At 38.2% G+C, this 23,550-nt stretch overlaps 1 protein-coding gene across 7 annotated transcripts in view; it reads right to left on the bottom strand.

The window, feature by feature from the left end:
• Positions 1–23,550, bottom strand: part of LOC140206105 (dynamin-2-like) — a 240,816-nt gene that overhangs the window by 107,729 nt on the left and 109,537 nt on the right. For all 7 annotated transcript variants that reach the window (XM_072274265.1, XM_072274266.1, XM_072274268.1 and 4 more), the window contains 3 exons: positions 16,369–16,455; positions 15,239–15,309; positions 3,189–3,240 (listed from right to left, as the gene is read on the bottom strand). In XM_072274265.1, coding sequence (XP_072130366.1) covers positions 3,189–3,240; positions 15,239–15,309; positions 16,369–16,455 — 210 coding nt within the window. The remainder of the gene's footprint in view (positions 1–3,188; positions 3,241–15,238; positions 15,310–16,368; positions 16,456–23,550) is intronic.

Here is a 23,550-nt window from a genome sequence, read left to right as displayed (position 1 = left end):
AAGGCTTATGGCGCCAAAAATACTATGGATCTGGTTGCAGAATACAGACATAAAATACTTATATGTGAGACAGAGCAGACCAGCAGACTAAATATTTCAACTCTCATTAAAATAAAGCTATGATCACCAGTTAAATTGACAGATATAAATCAAAGGAGACCAAAAAGTTATGTTAGGTGCCTACTAATTTTGCAAAGATGGAAATTAATAGTAATTATATGTGCTAAAATTTATCTCATCATATATGCACAAAATTAGGGGCTAGTCTTCATTATCTATGTCTCACCAGCTGTGGTCAGTAACTTTTTAACAAAGAAATTTCTCAACAAAGAAATAAAACAAGGGCACTTCAAGCAAGCAATAGACTAAAACTGAAATAATGTAGGATTCAGAAATACTGCTATGCATATTGAACATGTGATATAAAACTAAGAGATATAAAATGACACAAAACTTATTACAAATGATTACACTATTTGTACTAGAGTGCCACTTAGCCAAAACTTGATTTACATCTTGATGGCAGGAGCAGAGGGTGGTAGTGAAGAGTTGTTATTCTAAATTGGAGGCTTACGATCTGTGGTGTGCTGCAAGGATTGGTGCTAGGTCCCCTATTGTTGGTCAACTATATTAACAATTTGGATCAGAATGTAGGTGACATGATTAATAAGTCTGTAGATGATTCCAAAATTAGTGGTGTGGTGGGCAGTAACGAAGGTCTCTAAATTTCAAGATTCTTTCATGTAATTCCTGGTACACATATAAAGAAGCAAGTAGTTGTTACTCCAGATCTAATGCAGCGCAAGAAAACAGAATAAGCTAAAGAATACAATAAAAAAATACAACAAATGTAAATGCATAAGATAGCTTATATACATAGATTGATTGTATGTCCATTAAGTGATACTAGGCACAGGAGTGTTTGCACACAAGGTGCCTCTGACAGGAAATGATAAAGTATAGTGTTGGGGATGTGGAGAGGTGCATTAGTGGGTAGAAGTGTTGATCAGCCTTACAGTCAGAGAAAGTAAATGTTTCTGCATCTGATGGTCCTGGTGTGGATGCTACATAACCTTCTCCCTAATGGGAGGGGAACAAAGAGCCCATGAGTAGGGTGGGTGGGATCCTTCATGATTTTACTGGCACCTTCTGTATGTATGCCCTTGATGGCAGGTCGGCTGGTGCAGGTGAAGCGTTGGGCAGTTTAGACTACCCCTTGTAAAGTTACAACAGAATCTAGATCAATTGAGAAAGTGGACAAAGGAATATCAGATGGAAATTTAACTTGGACAAATGTGAAATGATGCATTATGGGAAGTTAAACCAAGGCAAGCCAAAACAGTAAATGACAGGGCCCTGGGAAGTGTTGGACAAAAAAGAGACCTAGGAGAATAGCCACGTAAGTTCAATGAAAGTGGTTGGTGGAAGGTGAAGGCAGCATAGGGTATGCTTGTCTTCATTGGACAGGACATTGATTACAATAGCTAGAACACCTTGTTGCAGCTATACAAGACATTGGGAGACTGTATTTGGAATAGTGTGTGCTGTTCTGAACACCATACTATCAGAAGGATATGATTAAGCAAGTGAATGCAGGTAAGTTTCACACTGATATTGCTGTGATTTGAAGCTTTGATTTATAAGGAGACTAGACAGGCTTGGACTGTTTTCCCCAGGGAATGAAGGAGGTTGAGAGGTGACGTTATAGAGGTTTTTAAAATAATGAGGTGGATGGTTCACAGTGTTTTTCACAAGGTAGCAAAATCTAAAACTGGCGGGGGAGGGGGGGAGTAGATTTGAATTTAAAGTTTAAAGTGTCCCTAAGGAGAAGATTTTCCACACAGAGGGAGGTGGGTACAGAAAATGAGCTGCTAGAGGTGGATACAATTGCAGCACTTTAAAGATATTTAGACAGGCTCACGGAAAGGAAAAGTTTAAAGGGATATGGTCCAAATATAGTAAAAGGAATGAGTTCATAAAGGCATCTTGGTCAGCATGGACAAATATGGCTGAAGAGCTTGTTTCTGTACTATATGATTCACATTAAACTGATGAGGAAAATTTGGATTATGAAATTCTCAATTTTAATGTGATATTATCAATATAATAATTCCACCAGTTCCATATTCTTCAATTCTGGAGTGCACTAGTTCATACATGAATACTAATATAGTTAGTTGTACAATAAATAGACAAAATATATCTTTTTTTCTGTGCATTAAAGTTGGAAAATATGTACATTAAGTGTGTGGAAATGTTAATACCAAACCGAAGATCATGTTATTTAGTAATAGGCAAACTGACATAAAAGTAATGGTGCTCAGTAATAAACCAATAGCATCTTACAAAACCTTAGCACATAAAATTTGTCTCAACAGTGGAAGGTGAGAGTACTGAAATAGCAAAACAAAAATACAACAGAGAAATACACTGATAAAACTGTGGATTTTACAGATATACATGTTAAAAGCTTGTTTAAAATGTACTTAGGTGCCTGCTGTTTAGTTTTGTAATAAACGGATGCCAATATGCCCCATGCAGAATCGTAAGCCAATCTTCAACTGTTTGAGCAATCTAGCAGCTTTACAAAAATCTATCAGTGTTTCTAAACCAGATTAAATTACTAAACCTTAATTAATTCTGAAATATTTTACAACCAAAATGAAATAACGTAATAGTTTTTTTACAAATATCAAGTTACCTATTGAAGTATAGACAACCATTAAAATTACATCAAAACCTCAGTGAAAAAGGCATCTTGCACTATGAGGCTTTCTCTTTAACTTTTAATAAAAGTATGCACATGCCTGAACTAGTAAACTGCACTACTTGAAAGCACTGAATAATTATTCCCCAATAATTCATATGCCAAGCAGTAACAAAAAAAATTGTAAACAGAAGTGCAATTAGTTGAGATGGAAGATTATGAGGCAGAAAAAAGCAACTCAAAAATAAATTAAAAATAAGTCATAGAACAAAGATGGCAACAAAGCAGGAAGTAAAGACAATTCTTGAGCAATGATTGTCCAATTGCAGTAAAATAAAACTTGAACAATTCTTCAAACACAATTTGAATGTGCACCACAGCATGTTCGTAATCATGCTTAATTAATCATATCGCAAGGAACAGAAAAATTAAAACTGCTTAAGTGTAATACATGCATTTTACAAAAAAATAGAACTCTTACCTGATTCCCAGCAGTGTGCTTCTTATTATGCTGACCACACCTTTGTTGGGCACTATAGAAAACGTATAACAATTTTCTAAATATAATTACTTAAGAAGATTGTTTAATTTTTTTACATTCCATTGGAAAAGAAGCATCAAGTATAAGATATTGTTTGGTTAGTTCAGGAAGTCATGGTACAGAAAACAAAAAGGTAACATGGGGATGGATGTGCTTACAAAAAATATTAAATCAGAGAAATTCTGTGAGCTACACAGTACTTGGCCATGACTTACTAATAATTAAAATAGCTAGAAGCAAAACATCTTGATAATTATGAACTGATAACTTACTGAAAACGCTACATTAAGCATAAGATACACAGGTCCTTGCTTAGTTACATGTAAAAAAATGTAACCTCACACATTACATATTGAAAGACTTTTCACACAGTACTATTAAAATACAAAACAGATTACAGATTTTAAATGTCCTTTTCAAGACCCAATGTTCTAAAAAATCCTTCTCAAAACTGTGCAGCTGTAAAAAGGCAAAACCAGGAATCCAGCAACACTGCGGTGACTTCTAGACTTCTTAGTGCATGACAGAATTTTGATTCCTGGTTTTTGGTGGGATTTTCATTCACACTAGAAACTTCTTTCAGGATAATATGATGCCCAAAATTCATTTCTAGTATGATTTTCAACTGCACCGGGGTGGGGAAACGTTTATTTAACATCCTAAATATTGGAAACAGTGTTATTGAAAAGGGCCAATACTCACAGTGACCATTTGAATTCACTGAAATTAGTGCTTTCAACTCACTGAAGTTTGCAACATAAGATATAATATTTCATGTAATAGTTCAGACTGGCTGCCCCTGGAGGTCAAGGTCATGGTCATTCTCAGCTTCCTTCCCTCAGGATCAATCCTGTATGATATGCTGTTCACTGCTCTATTAGAAACATTATCCAAGCTTCGTATTTAAGAGTTTTTCTTCAGCTTATGGAAATAAGCTGAGAAAGCACAGGAACGTTTTAACATCCACGAAGTACAGAAATTCAAACTCTGCACTCATTTTGCATTGCTCCGTAGAGACCTCGCTGGCAAAATCCTGGCAGTTACCCCGTATATCTGTAGACAGCTTTATACAAATAACATGGCTCCTGTAGGTACTTGTCCACCAAATTGTCCACATTGATCTGCCCTTCAGGAAAATTCTCTGTCCCTTCTCTCATTGTTGTAGTGTCCTACATTGAAGCAGCAACATGCCCAAGTAGCAGAGTGCTACTTTTAAGGTGACATTTGCCAAAATTGCAGCTGCCAGACTAAGTGAAAGCAGCTGTAAGATATAACAGATTTATAGGATAGTGCAGTTATAATTGAATTGTGTACAATTATGTGGGGAAGCCATAAGATATAGGAGCAGAATTTGACAATTAGATCCATCGAGTTTAGTACGCTATTCTATCATGGCAGATTTATTATCCCCTCTCATCCCCATTCTCCTGCCTTCTCCTCATAACTCTTGACACTCTTATTAATCAACAACCTATTAAGCTCCACTTTAAATATACCAAATGAATTATCTCTGCCAATAAATTTCACAGATTCATCACCTTTTGTCTAAAGAATTTCCTCCTCATCTGATTTCCCTTTAGAAACCCTTCTATTCTGTGGCTGTGCCTTCTGGTCCTAGACTGGCACACTATAGGAAACATCCTCTCCATACCCACTCTACTTGGATCTTTCAATATTGGATAGGTTTCAATGAGATCCCCCTTCATTCTTCTAGGCTCCAGCGAGTACAGGCCCAGAGCCATCAAGTGCTCCTCATACGTTAACCCCTGTCATTCCCAGAATTATTTTCATAAATCTACTCTGGACCCTTTCTAATGTCTGCACATCCATTCTTAGATAAGGGACCCAAAACTACTCACAATACTCCAAGTGCAGTCTGACCAATACCTTATAAAACCTCAGCAATACATCCTTACTTTTATATTCTAGTCCTCTTGAAATGAATGCTAACAGTGCATTTGCCTTACTTTCCAACAACTCAAACTGCAAGTTAACCTTCAGGAAATCCTGCATGAGGGCTCCCAAGTCCTTTCGCACCTCTGATTTCTGAATTTTCTCCCCATTTACAAAATACTCTACACCTTTATTCCATCTACCAACCGCATGACCATACACTTCCCTATACTATTTTCCATCTGCCACTTCTTTGCCCATTCTCTCAATCTGTCCAAGTCCTTCTCCAGACTCCTTGCTTCCTCAAAACTACTACCACTCCATCGATCTTCGTATTGTTTGCAAACTTGGCCACAAAGCCAACAATTATGTCATCCAAATCATTGCTAAAAGAAGCAGACCCAACACTGACACCTGTGGAACACAACTAGTCACTGGCAACCAACTAGAAAAGGCCCTCTTTATTCCCACCCAGTCCATCAATGTTCTATCCATGCTGGTATGTACTTATCCTGTAAGACCGTGGGCTCTTATCTTGCTTAGCAGCCCCATTTCAAAGGCTTTCTGAAAATCCAGGTAAACAACATCCATTAACTATCCTGCCTGTTATTTCCTTAAAGAATTCCAACAGATTTGTTAGGCAAGATTTCCACGCTGACTTCAGCCTATTTTATCATGTGCCTCCAAATACTCCAAAATATCATCCTTACATCTTCCCAACCATTGAAGTCAGGCTCACTGGCCTATGATTTCCTTTCTTCTCTCTCCGTCCTTTCTTGAAGAGAGGAATGACATTTGCAATTTTCCATTTTTCCAGGACCATTGTAAAATCTAGTGATTCTTGATAGATCACTATTGAAAGATCACTGCTTCCAGAATCTCTTCAGCTACCTCTTTCAGAATCCTGAGGTGTAGTCCATCTGGTCGAGGTGACTTATCTACCTTCAGACTTTCCAGCTTTCTGAGTACCTTCCTCTTAGTAATAGCAACTGCACTCACTTCTCCCCAAGACACTCTTGAATTTCTTGCATGCTGCTCGTGTCTTCCACAGTGGATATCGACACAAAATACATTAATTTCATCCACCATTTGTCTCCCATTACTGTCTCTCCAGCATCAGTTTCCAGCAGTTCACTATCCACTCTCACCTCTCTTTTACTCTTTATGTATCTGTAAAAACTTTTCGTATCCTCTTTTATGTTATTGGCTAGCTTACCTTCATATTTCAACTTATGGCTCCTTACTGTTTTTTTTAAAGTTTCCTTCTGTTTAAAAGCTTCCCAATTGTCTAGCTTCCCACAGATTTTTGCTACATTGTAGGCCCTCTTTTTTGCTTTTATGCTGTCTTTGACTTCCTTCGTCAGCTACGGTTGCTTTAATTTCACCCCCCTCCCTTCAGAATACTAATTCTTCTTTGGGATGACTCTGTCCTGTGCCTTCTGAATTGCCCCTAGAAACTCCAGTCATTGCTGTTCTACTCATTTCGAATGCTTTTCTAATTGCCTTTACTACATTGTAATACTGATACATCTGACTTTAGCTTCTCCCTCTCAAACTGCAGGGTGAATTCTATCATACGATGATCATTGACTCCTATCTTATTATTTATTACTGTGTTAATAACTTCACAAGTGAAGATCTCAATCCTCATGCACTTTTAAAAACAGTGTCAGGGTGACACAGAGCACTATTTATATAGTATTAGGATGTACTAAAACATTTATAGACGCCTGTCCATATAAAATTTAAACAGTCCGAATATTAAACAGAAATATAATGAGTTAAAAGGCCAACATTGCTTTTCCTAGTTTTAACATACCCAAAGTATATTTGTATCCCATGTATTAAACTCTGCTGTTCTCCTAGGATTATAGAAGTTCTGCTCCTACCTCTACTTTTCTGCGAGTCCCCACACAGTTGCCCATTAGCGAACTAGCTCAGGCTGCTAATACCCTGACAACAAACCACAGTCGAAAATATGGTCATCCTGGTCAAGAGCTGCTCAATCTTTGTAGACAAGAGCAATTCCAACCACTTAAACCAGGGGCAACTTGCACACTGGTTTGTCTGCAGCTACAGAAGGGCTACTGTGTAGAAGTAGCAGAGCTGCAAAGACACATACAAAGCAGTCATTAAGGGAATATATAAGGGTCAAAACATTGTTTACTTTGGTTTTGATTTATTGCTAAATTGTTTTGATTCATGCTTGATTTTAAGATATCAGGGAGGAAAAGATTGCCACTTTGGAACTACATCATAATTGGAGTGCACATTTCTCTATATTTAGTATCATAAGGATACTAAAAATTGCTTTGAGAGCACCATGTATTTCTCATTCTTATTGGCCTTCTTCACCCAGTCCATTGCTAGTGGTGAGGGTGCTCAGGTATTGTTGTTTGCGGAAAATTCCAGAACAATAAATAACTGAGCAAAAAGGAAAGTAATGATATAATCTAAATGACAATGTTATGAGATTGGGAATCCACTCTGATTCTCAAGAGTGAAGCTTTTGCTTTCATAGGCCGCTTAGGCAAATAATCCATTCAGCTGAAAAGGATCAAATACAAAACACTGGTTTAAACATACTTGGTGCATAGTGTGCAACTTCGGTCACAAAAGTGAAGAAGGAGTGTGATTGCACTCAAAAGAGAGCAGAAATGATTCACTAGATGTCTATATTGAAGTAGTTTAGTAAAGGTGAAGGATTGGATAGACTGGGCTTGTTTATCCTGTTGCAAAGGAGGCTGAGGGGTGACCTGAAAGAAGTATGTAGGATTAAAGTGTCATTGATAAGACTAATATAGTCCAGATCTTTCTCCCCATGGCTGGGCTATCAAAAGCAAAAGGGCATAGATTTAAAGTGACAGAAAGGAGTAAAAGGAATCTGAGGCGTCCTTTTTTATATATACATAGAGTAGTTGATATCTGGAACGCGCTGCCAACAGATGTGGTGGAGTCAGATACAACTACTATGTCTAAGGGGCATTTAGCCAGATGCTTAAATCGTCAAGGTATAAACTGTTGGCGTCCTTATGTGAACAAATAGGATTAAGGTTGATGGAAAAAGTGATTTACATTGACACTGTGGGCCAAAGGTCCTGTTTCTGTGCTGAACAACTCTATGACTATAAGCATTATAATAAGGTCAGGTGACATTGAAAACTCAGGTTGTTTGATAGTAAAAAAAAAAGATTCTCGATGTTTTTGTGCTGAAACTAATGGGGTAATCATCAGTGAGGCTGCACTCAGGCAAGTACAGAGTATTCTTCAATATAGAGAATATTCCTCTTGACCCTGCCTTGTGCCTTGCAGATGACAAAAAGGCTTCATGAAAGGAGTTGTGCAGAGTAGCATATACAGACTCCAATAGGTTCTTGCAACCATAGTAATTAACTACCTGGTCCACATGATTTTCCACTTAACGCTGATCCTTACAATGGTTACTATTGAGTTGAAAATAGTAATGTGATGAAATGTTACGACAATATGGATTGATTTTCTCTTGATTCAGATGGTCCGAGTATGGTATATTTGTATCTTACCAATTAACATCCTATAACCATAAAACCGTAAGATACAGAAGCAGAATTAGGCCATTTGCACTATCGAGTCTGCTCTGCCATTTCATCATGGCTGATCCATATTCCCTCCCAGCTCCATTCTCCTGCCTTCTCCCCATATCCCTTCATGCTCTGCCTTAAATATACCCGATGACTTGGCCTCCACAGCCGCCTGTAGCAGCGAATTCCATAGATCCACCACTTTCTTGCTAAAGAAATTCCTCCTCATCTCCATCCTAAAAGGATGGCCCACTATTCTGAGGTTGTGTCCTCTGATCTTGAGACTCCTCCGCTACAGGAAACATCCTCTCCACATCCACTATCGAGGCCTTTAAAGTTTGATAGATTTCAATGAGATCTGACTTCTTCTGAATTCCACTGAGTAGAGGCCCAGAGCCAACAAACACTCCTCATATGACAAGCCTTTCAATCCTGGAATCATTGTCATAAACCTCCTATGAACCCTCTCCAATGTCAGCACATCCTTTCTTAGATACAGGGCCCAAAACTGCTCACAATACTCCAATATTACGTCCTTGCTTTTATATTCTAGTCCTCTCAAAATGAAAGCTAACATTGCATTTGCCTTCCTTACTACCAACTCAACCTGCAAACTAACCTTCAGGGAATCCTGCATAAGGACTCTCAAGCTCATTTGCGCCTCCAATTTTTGAATTTTCTCTCCATTTATGAAACAATCTACCCTTTTATTTTTTCTACCAAAGTGCATGACTATACACTTATTGACACTGTATTCCATCTTCTACTTCTTTACCTATTCTTCTAATCTGTTTACTGTAGCCTCTCTACTTGTTCAAAGCTATCTGCCTCTCCACTTATCTTCATATCGTCTGCAAACCTGGCCACAAAATCATCAATTCCATCATCCAAATCATTGACATGTAACATAAAAAGAAGCGATCCCAATACAGACCCCTGTGGAATACCACTCGTCCCCAGCAGCTAACCAGTAAAGGCTCCCTTTATTCCCACTCTTTGCCTCCTGCCAATCAGCCAATGCTCTATCCATGCTAGTACCTTTTTTGTAATACCATGGGTGTTTAACTTGTTAAGCAGCTTCATGTGTGGCACCTTGTCAAAGGCCTTCTCAAAATCAAAGTACACAAGATCCATCAACTCTCCCTTGTCTATCCAGTTTGTTATTCCTTCAAAGAATTCCAAAAGATTTTCCCTTAAGGAAACCATACTGACTACAGCCTATCTTATCATGTGCCTCCAAGTACCCCAAAAACACATCGTTAACGATTGTCTCCAACATCTTCCCAACCACTGAGTTCAGACTAACCAGCCTATGATTTCCTTTCTTCTGCCTGTCTCACTTCTTGAAGAATGGAATGATATTGGTAACTTTCCATTCCTCCAGAACCATGCCAGAATCAATTGATTCTTGAAAGGTCACTACAAGTGCCTCCACAATCTCTTCAGCACCCTGGAGTGTAGACCATGTGGTCCAGTGACTTATCTACCTTCGGGCCTTTCAGTTTCCCAAGAACCCTCTCCCTAGTAATGGTAACTTCACACACTTCTGCTTCCTGACACTTTCGAACTTCCAGCACACTCCTACTGTCTTCCACTGTGATGACTGATTCATTCATTTCATGCACCATTTCCTTATCCCCTTTTACTACCTCTCCAACAGCTACACTCACCTCCCTTTTACACTTTATATATCTGAAGAAACTATTGGTATCCTCTTTAATATTATTGGCTAGCTTACCTTCTTATTCCATCTTTTCCTTCTTTACGACTTTCTTTAGTTGCCTTCTGTTGGTATTTAAAAGCTTCCTAATCTTCTAACTTCCGACTAATATTTGCTCTATTACATGCCCACTCTGCCTTTTATGTTTTCTTTGACTTCTTTTGTCAGCCACAGCTGTATTCTCCTGCCTTCAGAATGCTTCTTCCTTTTTGAGATGTCTGTATCCTGCACCTTACAAACTGCTCCCAGAAACTCCATCCATTGCTGATCTGCCACCATCTCTGCCAGTGTTCCTTTCCAATCAATTTTGGCGAGCTCCTCTCTCATGCCTCTGTAATTCCCTTTACTCCACTATAATGCTGATACATTGACTTTAGCTTCCCATTCTCAAATTGTAAAGTGAATTCCAACATATTAGGCTCCTTTACCTTAAGCTCTCTCATCAATTCCAGGTCATTGCACAATACGCAATCGACAATAGCTGATCCCCTAGTGACCTCAACCACGAGCGACTCTAAAATGCCTTCTTGCAAGCATTCGAGAAATTCCCCTCTGGGGATCCAGCATCAACCCAATCTACTTGTAAATTGAAATCCCCGATGACTATTATAATGTTGCCCTTTTCACATATATTTTCTATCTCCCATTGTCCCGTTGTAATTTGTAGACCACATCTTTACTACTGTTTGGGAGTCTGTATGTAACTCACATCAGGGTCTTTACATACTTGCATTTCCTTAGCTCCACCCACAATGATTTAAAACCTTCTGATCCTGTCACTTCTTTCTACTGATCTGAATTAATTTTTTTACCAACAGAGCCACGCCACCCTCTCTGCCTACCTGCCTGTCCTTTCGATACAATATGTATGCTAGGACTTTAAGCTCCCAACTACAATCTTCTTTCAGCCATGATTCAGTGATGCACACAACAGCATACATGCCATCTACCTGATTCCATTTTCTTCGTGCCTTCAGTCCTGTATTCACCCTTTTTGCTATGTCTGCCTTTAACATTGCATCTCATCCTATTGACTGCAATTTTACTTTATCATCTGCCCCTTCTTTCTAGCAGTCTCAGTGCCTCTGTTTGTAAACCAATGACAGCAAGACCTCGTGGCACTTGGCAGTGAGCAGCCTCTTAAATTTGCAGATTAAGGGTTTCATTTGAACCAGAGGGCTATAAGGCATGCCCTAACAGCATTTCTAGAGAGGACACTGCTTTCTCCTCTTCATACAGGATTATGTGTTTGTGATAACCACATTGTAGAAGATGCAAAAGGTAATTCTAAATAATGAGACCTTTTCTGGGGGGAAAAAAGATATTGTCCTTGATCAATCAAGGTACTGAAATCACATCAAGTATCCTAATGGTACACTCCAAAAAACCCCTGGTGGCCTGTGGTTATAACTGTACTCACCAGCATGACAAGGAGCCCAGAAAAGAGTATGAGGCAAGGCTTTATAGGACACTGATGAGGCTGCACTTCAAGTGTAGTGCTCAGTTACAATCACTCTGCTACAGGAAAATTATTAAATTAGAAAGAGCGTAGAAAAGATTTACAAAAATGTTGCAGGACTCGAGGAAAGAGACGGACAGGCTAGGTAGGATTTTATTCCTTAGAGCAAAAGAGGATGTGAAATGTTTAAAATCATGAGAGGAAGAGATAGGGTGAATGCACTCAGTCTTTTTTCCCCAGAGTTGGGCTATCAAAACCTAGAGGCATAGGTTTAAGACCAAAGGAGAAAGATTTAAGAGGAAGTTGAGGGCAACTTTTTTTCTTACAAATAGGGTGGTATCTTTGTGTTAAAATAAAGAATAAGCTGCCAGAGGAAGTGGTTGTGGCAAGTGCAATAACAACTTTTAAAAGGCAGTTGGACAGGTACATGGATTGGAAAGCTTTGGAAGGTGATAGACTAAAGACTGGCAAATGGGACTAGCTTACATGGGTATCTTGGTGGCATGGACTAGTTAAGCCAAAGTGCCAGTTTCCGTGTTATATAACCTAACGACTCGATGGCAAGATATATTAGTGAGTGAAGTTAGAAAGTGGAATTGGTTTATTATTGTCAAGTATATCAAGGTATAATAAAAAACCTGTCTTGCATACCATAAGACATAGGAGCAGAATTAGGTCATTCAGCCCATCGAGTCTGATTTGCCATTTTATCATGGCTAATTATTATTCTTCTCAACCTCATTCTCCTGCCTTCTCTCCATAATCTTTGTGCCTTAACTAATCAAGAACCTATCAACCTCTGCCTTAAATATAACCAATGACTTGGCCTACACAGCTGTCTGTGGCAATGAATTCCACAGATTCACCACCCTCTAGCTCAAGAAATTCCTCATCTCTGTTCTAAATGGATATACAGATCAAATCATTATGTGGTACACTGAGGTGGTAGAAGGTAAAACAATGGCAGAATGCTGAATAAGATGCAACAACTAAAGTGAAAATGCAGTGCAGGTAGACAATAAGGTGCAAGATCACAATAAGGTATATTGTGTGGTCAAGAGCCCAACCTATCATATTAGGAAACCATTCAACAGTTGTATAACAGCAAGGTGTCCTTGAGCCTGGTGGTACGTGCTTTCAGACTTCTGCATCTTCTGTCGGATGGAAGGGGAGAAGATGTAATATCTGGGGTGAGTGGGGTCTTTGATTATGCTGGTTGTTTTACTGAGGTAGCAAAAAGTATAGACAGAATCCATGAAAGGGTGCTGGTTTCTGTGATGTGCTGAGCTGTGTCCACAACTCTTTGTAGTTTCTTGTGGCCGTGGGCAGAGCAGTTGCCAGGCCAAGCCTTTATGCATCCAGAAAGAATATTTTCTATGGTGCACCGATAAAAATTGGTAAGGATCAACAGGGACTTGCCAAATTTCTTTAGTTTCCTGAGGAAGTACAGGCATTGGTGGGCTTTCTTGACCATGGTGTCTACGTGACAGACCAGGTCCAGTTATTTGTGATTTTCACTCTTAGGACTTGAAGCTCTCAACCTCAACACTATTGAGGAAGACAGGAGTATGTGCACCATCCTACTTCCCGAAGCCAATGACCAGCTCCTTTGTTGATCATCCTTAACCTTTCCATCACAGCAACTGAAAGTGGGCAAAGCTGAGTGCATCATGCGAATTTCTGAGATTCATGTATACGCTGTGTTAGAGTAACTAAATGAACAGCATCTATATATTCACTAAACATGTTAAAACAGGGGTTCCCAACCTGGGGTCCACAAACCCCTCATTTAAGGGCAGGGGTCCATGGCATAAAAAATGGTTGGGAACCCCTGTGTTAAAAGGTCTTGCATACATTCCATTAACACGTAAAGGGCATGAACTGCATGATGAAATTCTCAGGTGATGTTGGAGAACAGGATGGAAAAATGATGGAGCTTACCTCCCCCCCCCCCGCCCCCCAAGATTCAAGATTGTTTAATATCATTTACAGTACACAAGTGTAAAGGAGAATGAAATAATTGTTTCAATTATTGGATCTGGATTGGATATTCCAGATCCAATGCAACCCAAAAAAATCACCATAAGATAAAGAACACAATAATAAAAACACAACTAATATAAATACATAGGATAGCTTATAGACATAGGTTGATTTATGGCCATAAAGTGACGCTAGGCACAGGAATGTCTGTAAAGGAAATGACTTTGACAAGAAATGATAAAGTAGTGGTGGTTGGGGGTGTGGAGGGGTAGGTTAGTGGTTGGAGGTGTTAATCAGCCTTACATCTTGGGAAAAGGAACTTTTTTTTGCATCTGGTAGTCCTTATTTGATACTACGTAGCTCCTCCCTGATGGGACTGGGTCAAAGTGTCCACAAGTAGGGTGGGTGGGACATTTCATGATGTTACTAGCCCTTTTATGGCATCTTTCTGTATACATGTCTTTGATGGTGGGTAGGCTGCTGTCAGTAGTGCATTGAGCAATTTAGACTACTCATTGTGGAGCTTTCCTATCTGTCACAGAACAGTTTCCATACCATGCAGTGACACAGCTTGTTAGGATACTCTCTACTGCACATCTGTAGAATGATGTGAGTATAGATGCGCATAATCCAGCTCTCCTCAGAAAGTAAAGCCATTCGTGAGCTTTCCTGATTGCACGGAATGTGTTCTGAGACCATGAGAGATTGTGAGAGATGTGCACTCCCAGGAGCTTGAAACGACTTGCAGCTTCCACTGCTGTGCTGTTGATATACAAGGGTTTGTGTGTTATGAGTTCTCTTGAAGTCAATAACTGTCCCCTTTGGTCTTGTTGGCATTGAGGAAGAGGTTATTTGCCCGGAACCAAGACTTGAGCTCTTCCTCCTCTTCCCTGTAGGCCAACTCATCATTGTTGGTGATGAGCCCCACCACTGGTATGTCATCGGCAAACGTGACAATCTGATTATCATGTGTTTGACCATATCATGCGTCAGCAGAGTGTACAACAATGGGCTCAGCACACAGACCAGGGGGCACCCTGTTGACAGTGATGGGAAAAGAGGACCAATTGTGCAACCTGACTATCTTAGGTCTGTTGGTTATAGCCATTTGCACCGAGGTGTATGAGTTTGTTCACCACTGTTTGTGGGGCAATAGTGTTAATATTAATGGTTTCAAAAAGTGAAATAACTGATGTGTTACATTAAGAAACACAAAGACACACAACTGTAAGATTTTTGTGCACTACCTGGATTTTTGCTACTTCTAAGTGCTGCAGATGTGCATAGTTAAAATGCCCATGAGATTGAAATCATAGACGTTTACTTAATTAACAAATTAGAGGTCATAATTAGAAGACTTCAAGCAGATACCTACTTTGCAAACCCAATGAAGTCTTCATGCTTTGTATTGATATAAGACAACTGGATATCAATCAATAACAATACCTAAACAAAACAAAATGTTAAAATTTTAACCATATTTTGTGCATTTAACCTTAGTTATTAAGCAAAGCAATCAGGCAAACTGAAAACACTCCTGTAGATTCTGATAAATATTTTCTCTGTTTCTGAAATGAAGCTCAAATGTAAAACAACATTTTGTTGAGTTGACCTATTTTGTGGCACTCAGGTACCAGTGAAACTTGCAGATGTACAAGTGGCATAATGAAGAGTCAAATATTTTAATGATAGCATCCAACTATGTATTAGGATCCGAGAAGTTTGCAAATAAAAACAATAGAACACATTAATGTAAAAGCTGAACACTGTGGATTCAGCAATTCTGAAATAAAAACAAAAAACTGCTGGAGATATTCAGTAGGTCTCCATGGAAATAGAACCAGAGTTAAAAGTTCAGATCAAAGACCCTTCATCAGAAGGGTTTCTTCGTGTTAACTCTAGGGTGATAATGTATGCTCGAACAGCACATCCAGAAAGGTGGCACTTCCTCCTGCTGTTTAGGGCAAGGCACTCATGACAGCTGCACTCTTGAAGGTATGAAATGGGACTACCTTGGAATAGACACCTTAGAGGAATGGGCCAGTTGGGCCAAAGGGCATATTTCCATATTGTATAACTTAATGATTCTATGGCAAAATATATTTGCAATTGGATAATCATTGTACCAGGCATCAAGGGACAGTGAAAAAGTTGCCTTGAAGACTGTTCATACTGAACAAATCATTATACAGTTCAAGGTAAATGCAGAATAAAGTGCAACAGCTATGAAGAAAGTGCAGTGTAAGTCAACAATAAGAAACAAGATCATAATCAGGTAGATTGTATGGTCAAAAGCCCATCTTATTGTATTAAGAAACCATTCAATAGTCTTGTAACAGCAGGGTAGAAACAGAACAACCCAGGTTTAGATGCACGATTGGAGGGCTGCCCTTCTAGAGGAGACTTTTATGGAATAGGTCATCCTGACCAGACTCGTTCTGTCCTTTAACCAACCTCATGAGTATCTCCAGTAGTTTCTGTTCTTTGTTAAGAAAGTACACTAACCTGATTCTTTGTCCTATCTTCTCGTTCTCGTATGTAGCTGAAAATAACCCTTTCTGTCTCTTCCTGCAGTTTTGGGTACCTGCCCAGCTGTAAAGATAAATAACATTTACTTAAATTCTTTAAGGTGAAAATTCATTCATCTAATGAAACCACTCACCTTAATATTATCAAAAGTACAGTATGTTTACTACACTTAATACTAATTGGTTTCTATGATTGTTTATGTAATTCCCCACAGATGGCCGATTCAAAATTCAAAATGAAGACATCCTGATGTATGAACTATGTTCTAAATACAATGAAAATGTATTTTAGAATGTGCTAAATAGAAGAATGATGTTCACAAATAAATTTTCAAAGAAATTTATTTGTTAAATATTTTATATGGATGGAAAGATTCAACTACAGCTAGAAAAGATTTGGTTTCATTTGAACAACTTCAAGTTGTCAAATAGTGGCTATCATGAGTAAATGTAAACTTCCATCATAAAACTGAAATGAAATTGCCTCCTTTTTAAAACGAGCTGTCGAATCCAAATGTTACCAAGAAGCTTATGGCACTATCTATAACACACATCAAACATGCTCAACGTGAAGGAAAATTCATCCGATGGTGGAAACCTAAAATAAACTCACAGAAAGTGCTGCTGATACCAAGCAGGTGAGGCAGAAACTGTTGAGAGAGAAACAGAGTTAATGTTTCAGCTTGACGTAGGTCAGAGAAAACATTCTCAATCAAAACAATAATGTTTTCTCTCTTCACAGATGCTGCCTGGCTTATGAACTTTTCCCTTAACTTTCTGTTTATGGATTATTATGTTAAGCAATGGAACACAAATAATATTTTCACTATTATTAAAAGTAGTGAAAGCTTACAGACACCAAGATTCATCAATGGTTAACAAATTGAATATAAAATAAATCTGCAGAATATTAGACAAGGGATTATTTACTCAGGAACTGAATAGGCCAGAATGTACCATCAACAGCTATTCATTTTTGCTTACTGCTTGCATAAATATGAGCTACAGACCAACTTTTTGCCAAACTATTGATGTCTGTCTACGTGTAATCCAAAGGGGCATGGACCTGAAGTGGCAATAGGACATAGTGTGACAGATGTCAGTTGGACAGTTCAGTCAAGTGTCATTATCAAAGCAGTCAAACATTGTAAATTCTGAATGCCCAGAATTTTCAGAAACATTTAAAATCTAAACAAAAAAAAACTCTTCTTTATTGTCAGTTTAAAACATAAATTCACAAGAACTCTTGAAAACATTGTTAGCTGCAACAGTGGTTTTCCCAGATATCCTCCAACACTAGACTCAGCAGATTAAAGCTTGGAAAGAAGCAGCAAATTTGGTCACCTGAATGAGGATCAGCTGCAAGGGGGAAAAAGTGAGAACTAAGTAGTTTACATTTTATGAATTAGTGAGCTTGTTTTCACATTTTTAATTAGTTTTGGGATTTGGGTGTTCATATGGATGTCTCAAACTTCCTGATGCATGCAAGGCTACAAGTTGTCAATTCAGTGTGAAGCTAATGCTGCTTCCAAACAAACTGTGGCCTACCACAATGCCTTGTAATTTCCGATAGTCTTTTATGGTTGTTGCTTACTTTAGAACTAGAAATTAAGATTATAAAAGTATTTTTATTTATATATTCCAAAAATATATTTGCCCATAAAGGCAGTACTTATTCCACAAGGGAATATACTCTACAGTAACCTCTGCAACTAAGGAAGCCAAAGGCATGACAAACAGACTTGAACAGCGAATCATATGTGTTTTCTTTGTGGACCCTTACGTGTATCTCAGGTGAGGCATTTATGTTAATTTTTCCTAGGAGAGCAGTACTGAATAAAGGTCATCCCAGATTATGGTAAGAGCTCCACTCCTGTGAAATACTCATAACTCAAACATTTCACAAATTGGAAGTGCAACAGCAAATGGTGTTCCCACATAGCAGAAGATGCCTAGAGCCCTACAACAGCTAGCAAATCGTATAATTGTATCTATGGACTATAGTGCTGATAAAACGTATTCAACCCCTTGGAAGCTTTCATGTTTTATTGTTTTACAACATTTAATCACAGCGGATTTAATTTGGCTTTTTTGACACCGATCAATAGAAGAGAGTCTTTCATGTCAAAGTGAAAACAAACCCCTAAGTGATCTAAATTAATTACAAATATAAAAGACAAAAAAATTGATTGCATAAGTACTCACCCCCTTCAAGTCAGTATTTAGTAGATGCACCTTTGGCAGCAATTACAGTCTTGAATCTGTGTGGATAGGTCTCTATCAGCTTTGCATATCTGGTTACAATTTTTTCTCATTCTTCATTACAAAACTGTTCAGATTTTCAAGTCCAGCTACAAGTTCTCAATTGGATTGAGGTCTGGACTCTGACTTGGCCACTCCAGGACATTAACTTTATTTGTTTAAGCTATTCCTGTGTAGCTTTGACTTAATACTTGGGGTCATTGTGTTGCTGGAAAACAAACCTCCCAAGTCGCTATTTTCTTGCAGACTGCATCAGGTTTTCCTTTAGGATTTCCCTGTATTTTGCTGCATTCATCTTACCCTCTACCTTTACAAGCCTACCAGGGCCTGCTGCAGTGAAACAACTCCACAGCATGATGCAGCCACCACCATGCTCCAATGTATGGATGGTGTGTTTTGGATGGCATGTGGTGTTTGGGTTACACCAAATATAGCGTTTAGTCTGATGACCAAAAATCTCAATTTTGTTTTCATCAAACCATAGAACCTTCTTCCAGCTGCCTTCAGAGTCTCCCACATGCCTTCTGGCAAACTCTAGCTGAGATTTCATTGGAATTTTTTTCAACAGTGGATTTATCTTTGCCACTCTCCCACATAAAGCTGCAACTGGTCAAGCACCTGGGCAACAGTTGTTGTATGTACAGTCTCTCCCATCTCAGCCACTGAAGCTTGCAACTCCTTCAGAGTTGTCATAAGTCTCTTGGTGGCCTCCCTCTCTAGTCCTCTTCTTGCATGATCATTCAGTTTTTGAGGATGGCCTGCTGTAAGCAGATTTACAGCTGTGCTATATTCTTTCCATTTCTTGATGATTGACTTAAAAGTACTCCGAGGAATACTCAGTGGCTTGGAAATTTTCTTGAATCCACCTCCTGATTTGTGCATCACAAAAACCTTTTCGTGGAGGTGCTTGGAGTGTTCTTGGTGTAGTTTTTGCCAGGATATTGACTCACCAGCAGTTGGACCTTCCAGATTCAGGTGTATTTTTATGACAATCAATTGAAACACCTTACCTGCGCACAGGTCTCCAAAAACAGATCTAATTATGTGACTTCTAAAACCAATTGACTGCAACAGTGATGATTTGGTGTGTCATATTAAAGGGGGTGAATACTTATGCAAGGATACAATGTTGTAAAACAATAAAACATGAAAACTTCCAAGAAGGACGAATACTTTTTAGAGGCACTGTACGTAAACCAGACACTTGTAACTTGAGAGAACCTGTAATCCTTATCATGGCCTGAGGGATAGACTTCAGGAGTATTGTATGAGCTCAATCAATTGTGAATACTGTCACAAAATCATCTGGTTTTAAGTGTCATGCTGGTTGAGGTAGGACCCACAGATCTTGCTGTAAACTTAATGCAAAATAGTAAAACTTATAGAGGTACACTACATCATTAATTATAAGTCTCAAAGTATAGGGTAATCCCTTTCAAAAACAGAAGAACATAAGAAATAGAAACAGGAGGTTGTCACTTATCTAAAATTCTTTACTCGGCATTTGAAAGAGAATTCAACGCAGAAGATGGTGATTCTATGAAGGTATGTCTTCTCACCTCACTTCTGCATGGCCAACCGCTTATTTTGAGAATTTGAAACCTGGCTCTAGACTCATCCGTCAAGGGAATCACCAACTCCCTCTGTATCTGCATTTCTCCTGTCAAGCCACATAAGAAATTTTTGATAATCACTAATTCATCTAGAGTCAAGAGGATATCACAGAATGGTTGGAGAACAGAAGAAATTTGGCCCATTATGTTCACCCTGGCTTTCTACCAGACTGATCACTGAACCTCCTTTAGAACTATTTATTCTTTATTGCTCCATCTCATTCTGCCCACTAAAATACATCAGCTCACATTTCTCCACATTTGCCAGATGTTTGCCCCTCTACCAGACCGTTTATATTCTGCTGCAATTGATCATTACTCTCTTCACACTGGCATATTTTGTATCATCAGTGAACTTAGAAATTGTGGCATTCACTACTAAATCTCAACTTTAACTTGAACTGAAAGATATCATGTGTTCTACAATGCCAATTCAAATTGAATAAATAACGTTTCAACTGCTTTTTATGCTTGTTAATTATAAGACGAATATTTTGAGACAATAGCAAATTTTTCTGTGCATTGTATATCAACACATAAAGATCAACATTTCCTTCATTGGTAAAGATCTTTTTTTTTTGGCATCCGTTAGTCTTGCGAGACCGACCATGGATCTGCGCCTGGAAAGTCTTCACTCTCCAGGGCGCAGGCCTGGGTAAGGTTGTATGGAAGACCAGCAGTTGCCCATGCTGCAAGTCTCCCCTCTCCACGACACCGATGTTGTCCAAGGGAAGGGCATTAGGACCTATACATCTTGGCACCAGCGTCGTCGCAAAACAATGTGTGATTAAGTGCCTTGCTCAAGGACACAACACGTTCCCTTGGCTGGGGCTCGAACTCATGACCTTCAGGTCACTAGTCCAATGCCTTAACCACTTGGCCACATGGCAAAGATCAGTCTTTGTATTAACTATATATTAATATAGCCTTTATATTAACTATCTGGCACCTATTCATTACACTCCCTTTGACTAAAAATGGAATTCTGTCTTCCTCAAAGGAAAAAGCACTGTAAGTTTAATTCATTTAATCTCTTACTAATTATTCAGGTCAGCAATATTCAAACTGCTAATCACCATTTTTGGGAGAATTACTGAATCAGATGCAAATGCATTATGCTGTCTGATAAGATCACTATTACTGCAAAGGGTAGAAACACTGTTTACTCCCCAGTAGGCTATTTGACGACATTAAATAACTCTTTGTCCAACAATAGACAAAGATAAAATGCACAATACTGGAATTTACAGTATTCAACACATCCAAGTTGGAAGGGGACAGAAGTTTTAAATTATAGATGACTGAAAACTCAGGATTACGACTGCAGGCTGAAAAATGTGCTCCGCAGTGCACTCACACAAACTACATATGAATAAACCAAAGTAATTACAAAGGCAGTGGGAATAGTTCCTTAGCTAAATGTCTGCAGCACTTGGATCAAAATAACAGGGAAAGCACATTACAGTAACAACTTGTAGTCAATAACATATTATTGGATCAATGAATACCTCAGACATGTTGGGATTCATATTGTTCCATGAGATTGCAAATTCCATAAACTTCTCATTTCACAGCTCCAAATTACCTTTTGAAATTATTATAAAATTAGACTTTTACTTAATGGTGTGAAATTCTTGGGTTCGGAGATTCCTACCAAGCAACATTAAAAGTACATGACTCCATGTTGTGACATAAAATTTCTAATTATTACAGAATTATCTAAGCTTGTATCCAGTTCTACATCTGGTTCCAAAAGGGAAATTTTATTTCACTTTTGATCAGTTAAATTAAAAATTTTTGTTTGCAAAACTCTCTACTAATCAATTTAATTTTTTTACTTTAAATAACAGTAAATTAACGTACGGATGAGATTCTTTGCATATCTTGCCTTCTTCACAGTTGCTTGCTAAATTCTAATCCATTGAATAATTTGCTTGATGATAGACTGGTGGTCATTTTTCACTGACATTTTTACTTTCTCAGATATAAGAGTTAGCCTCAAACTATTGGGTCCATCTTAACAGCTTCAGATAATATCAATAAGCAACTCAAGTTTCACTCAATTTATATTGACTTGAGAGCTTCAAATGTCCTACTGCTTTGTTGTCAACTTTATACTTTGAAACTCTTCCTAGTTATTCTTGTATTATAAAAAAGCATGCACTGAGTATATGATAAAAACGTGTCTAAAGTCAGAAGTCTTAAATATTCATCAGCAGCATATATTTTACTATTCAGATTTGGTATAACTTGTCATAATCATTATTTCATGTCTTGAGATATAGTGCATGTACAATGGCTAGTAAGAATGTTTTGAGATACTGTATTAGAAAGGTTGAATCTTTCAACCTTACTAGCACAATATCTCAAGACATTATTACTAGCCACTGTACATGCTTTATGGGCTAGTTTGATGTAAAAGTTGCCATGCTTTGTAATTCTTTTCTTCCTTTCACTTCAATCCTTTTAGTGTAAAGCAACTTTTCTGAACACCATATGAAAATTCAAAGAAACAGAAAAGAGGACTTCTAAAAGGTTGCAGAAGCTGTTTCTGAACTTTTTCAAATATCCATAAAATTGGGCATTGTCTTCAAGTACCTTTAAATACTGTGCATTTATCTTTACTGAACCCATATTTACCAAAGCAGTCTAACATTTATAAGGCACTCAGTGCATTGCAATTGGTTACACATCCTAAATCCTCTTATCATTAACAACTAGTTATCACTTTAGCAATGATAGGATGCCATTAGACTGACAATCAGCTAAGGCTAATTTATCATACAACGTATGGAAATGAAATACCTTAATTTGAAAGGTTTGACTTGGGGGGGGGGGAGGGGCATTAAATCTGGTGACCAGATGCTCAACTTTACATCCAAGATATTCCCACCCCACAATCTACTGTCCCAAAAGTTCATTGCTACACAAGCAATGTAAATTAGTTGGGCACTGGCTATTAACATGATGTGATATGGAGGGACAGAGAGAGTAGGATTACACTGTTGGTCATTTTTGCTGAAAATGCTGAAAAAAAAACCCCTTCAATCTTGACTTTATTATTCATCCATGGTAATCCATCATGGTTAATGACAAGGAGTTGCCTCACTATCATTGTTTACATGTTATAAGCTCCAGAACTTTATTCTAATTCAATAATTATGAAAGCACTTAATTTTTTTTGTAATTTATTTTTTTATTGAATTTCATCATCAAACAGTTCCATAAGATGTATTTCAGATACTGTACATATATATCATATAATCATATTTGTCACAAATCTC

Source organism: Mobula birostris, chromosome 12, assembly GCF_030028105.1.
Source record: "Mobula birostris isolate sMobBir1 chromosome 12, sMobBir1.hap1, whole genome shotgun sequence".
In the NCBI taxonomy this organism is placed as follows: domain Eukaryota; kingdom Metazoa; phylum Chordata; class Chondrichthyes; order Myliobatiformes; family Myliobatidae; genus Mobula; species Mobula birostris.
This window is presented reverse-complemented; position numbering and strand designations above follow the sequence as displayed.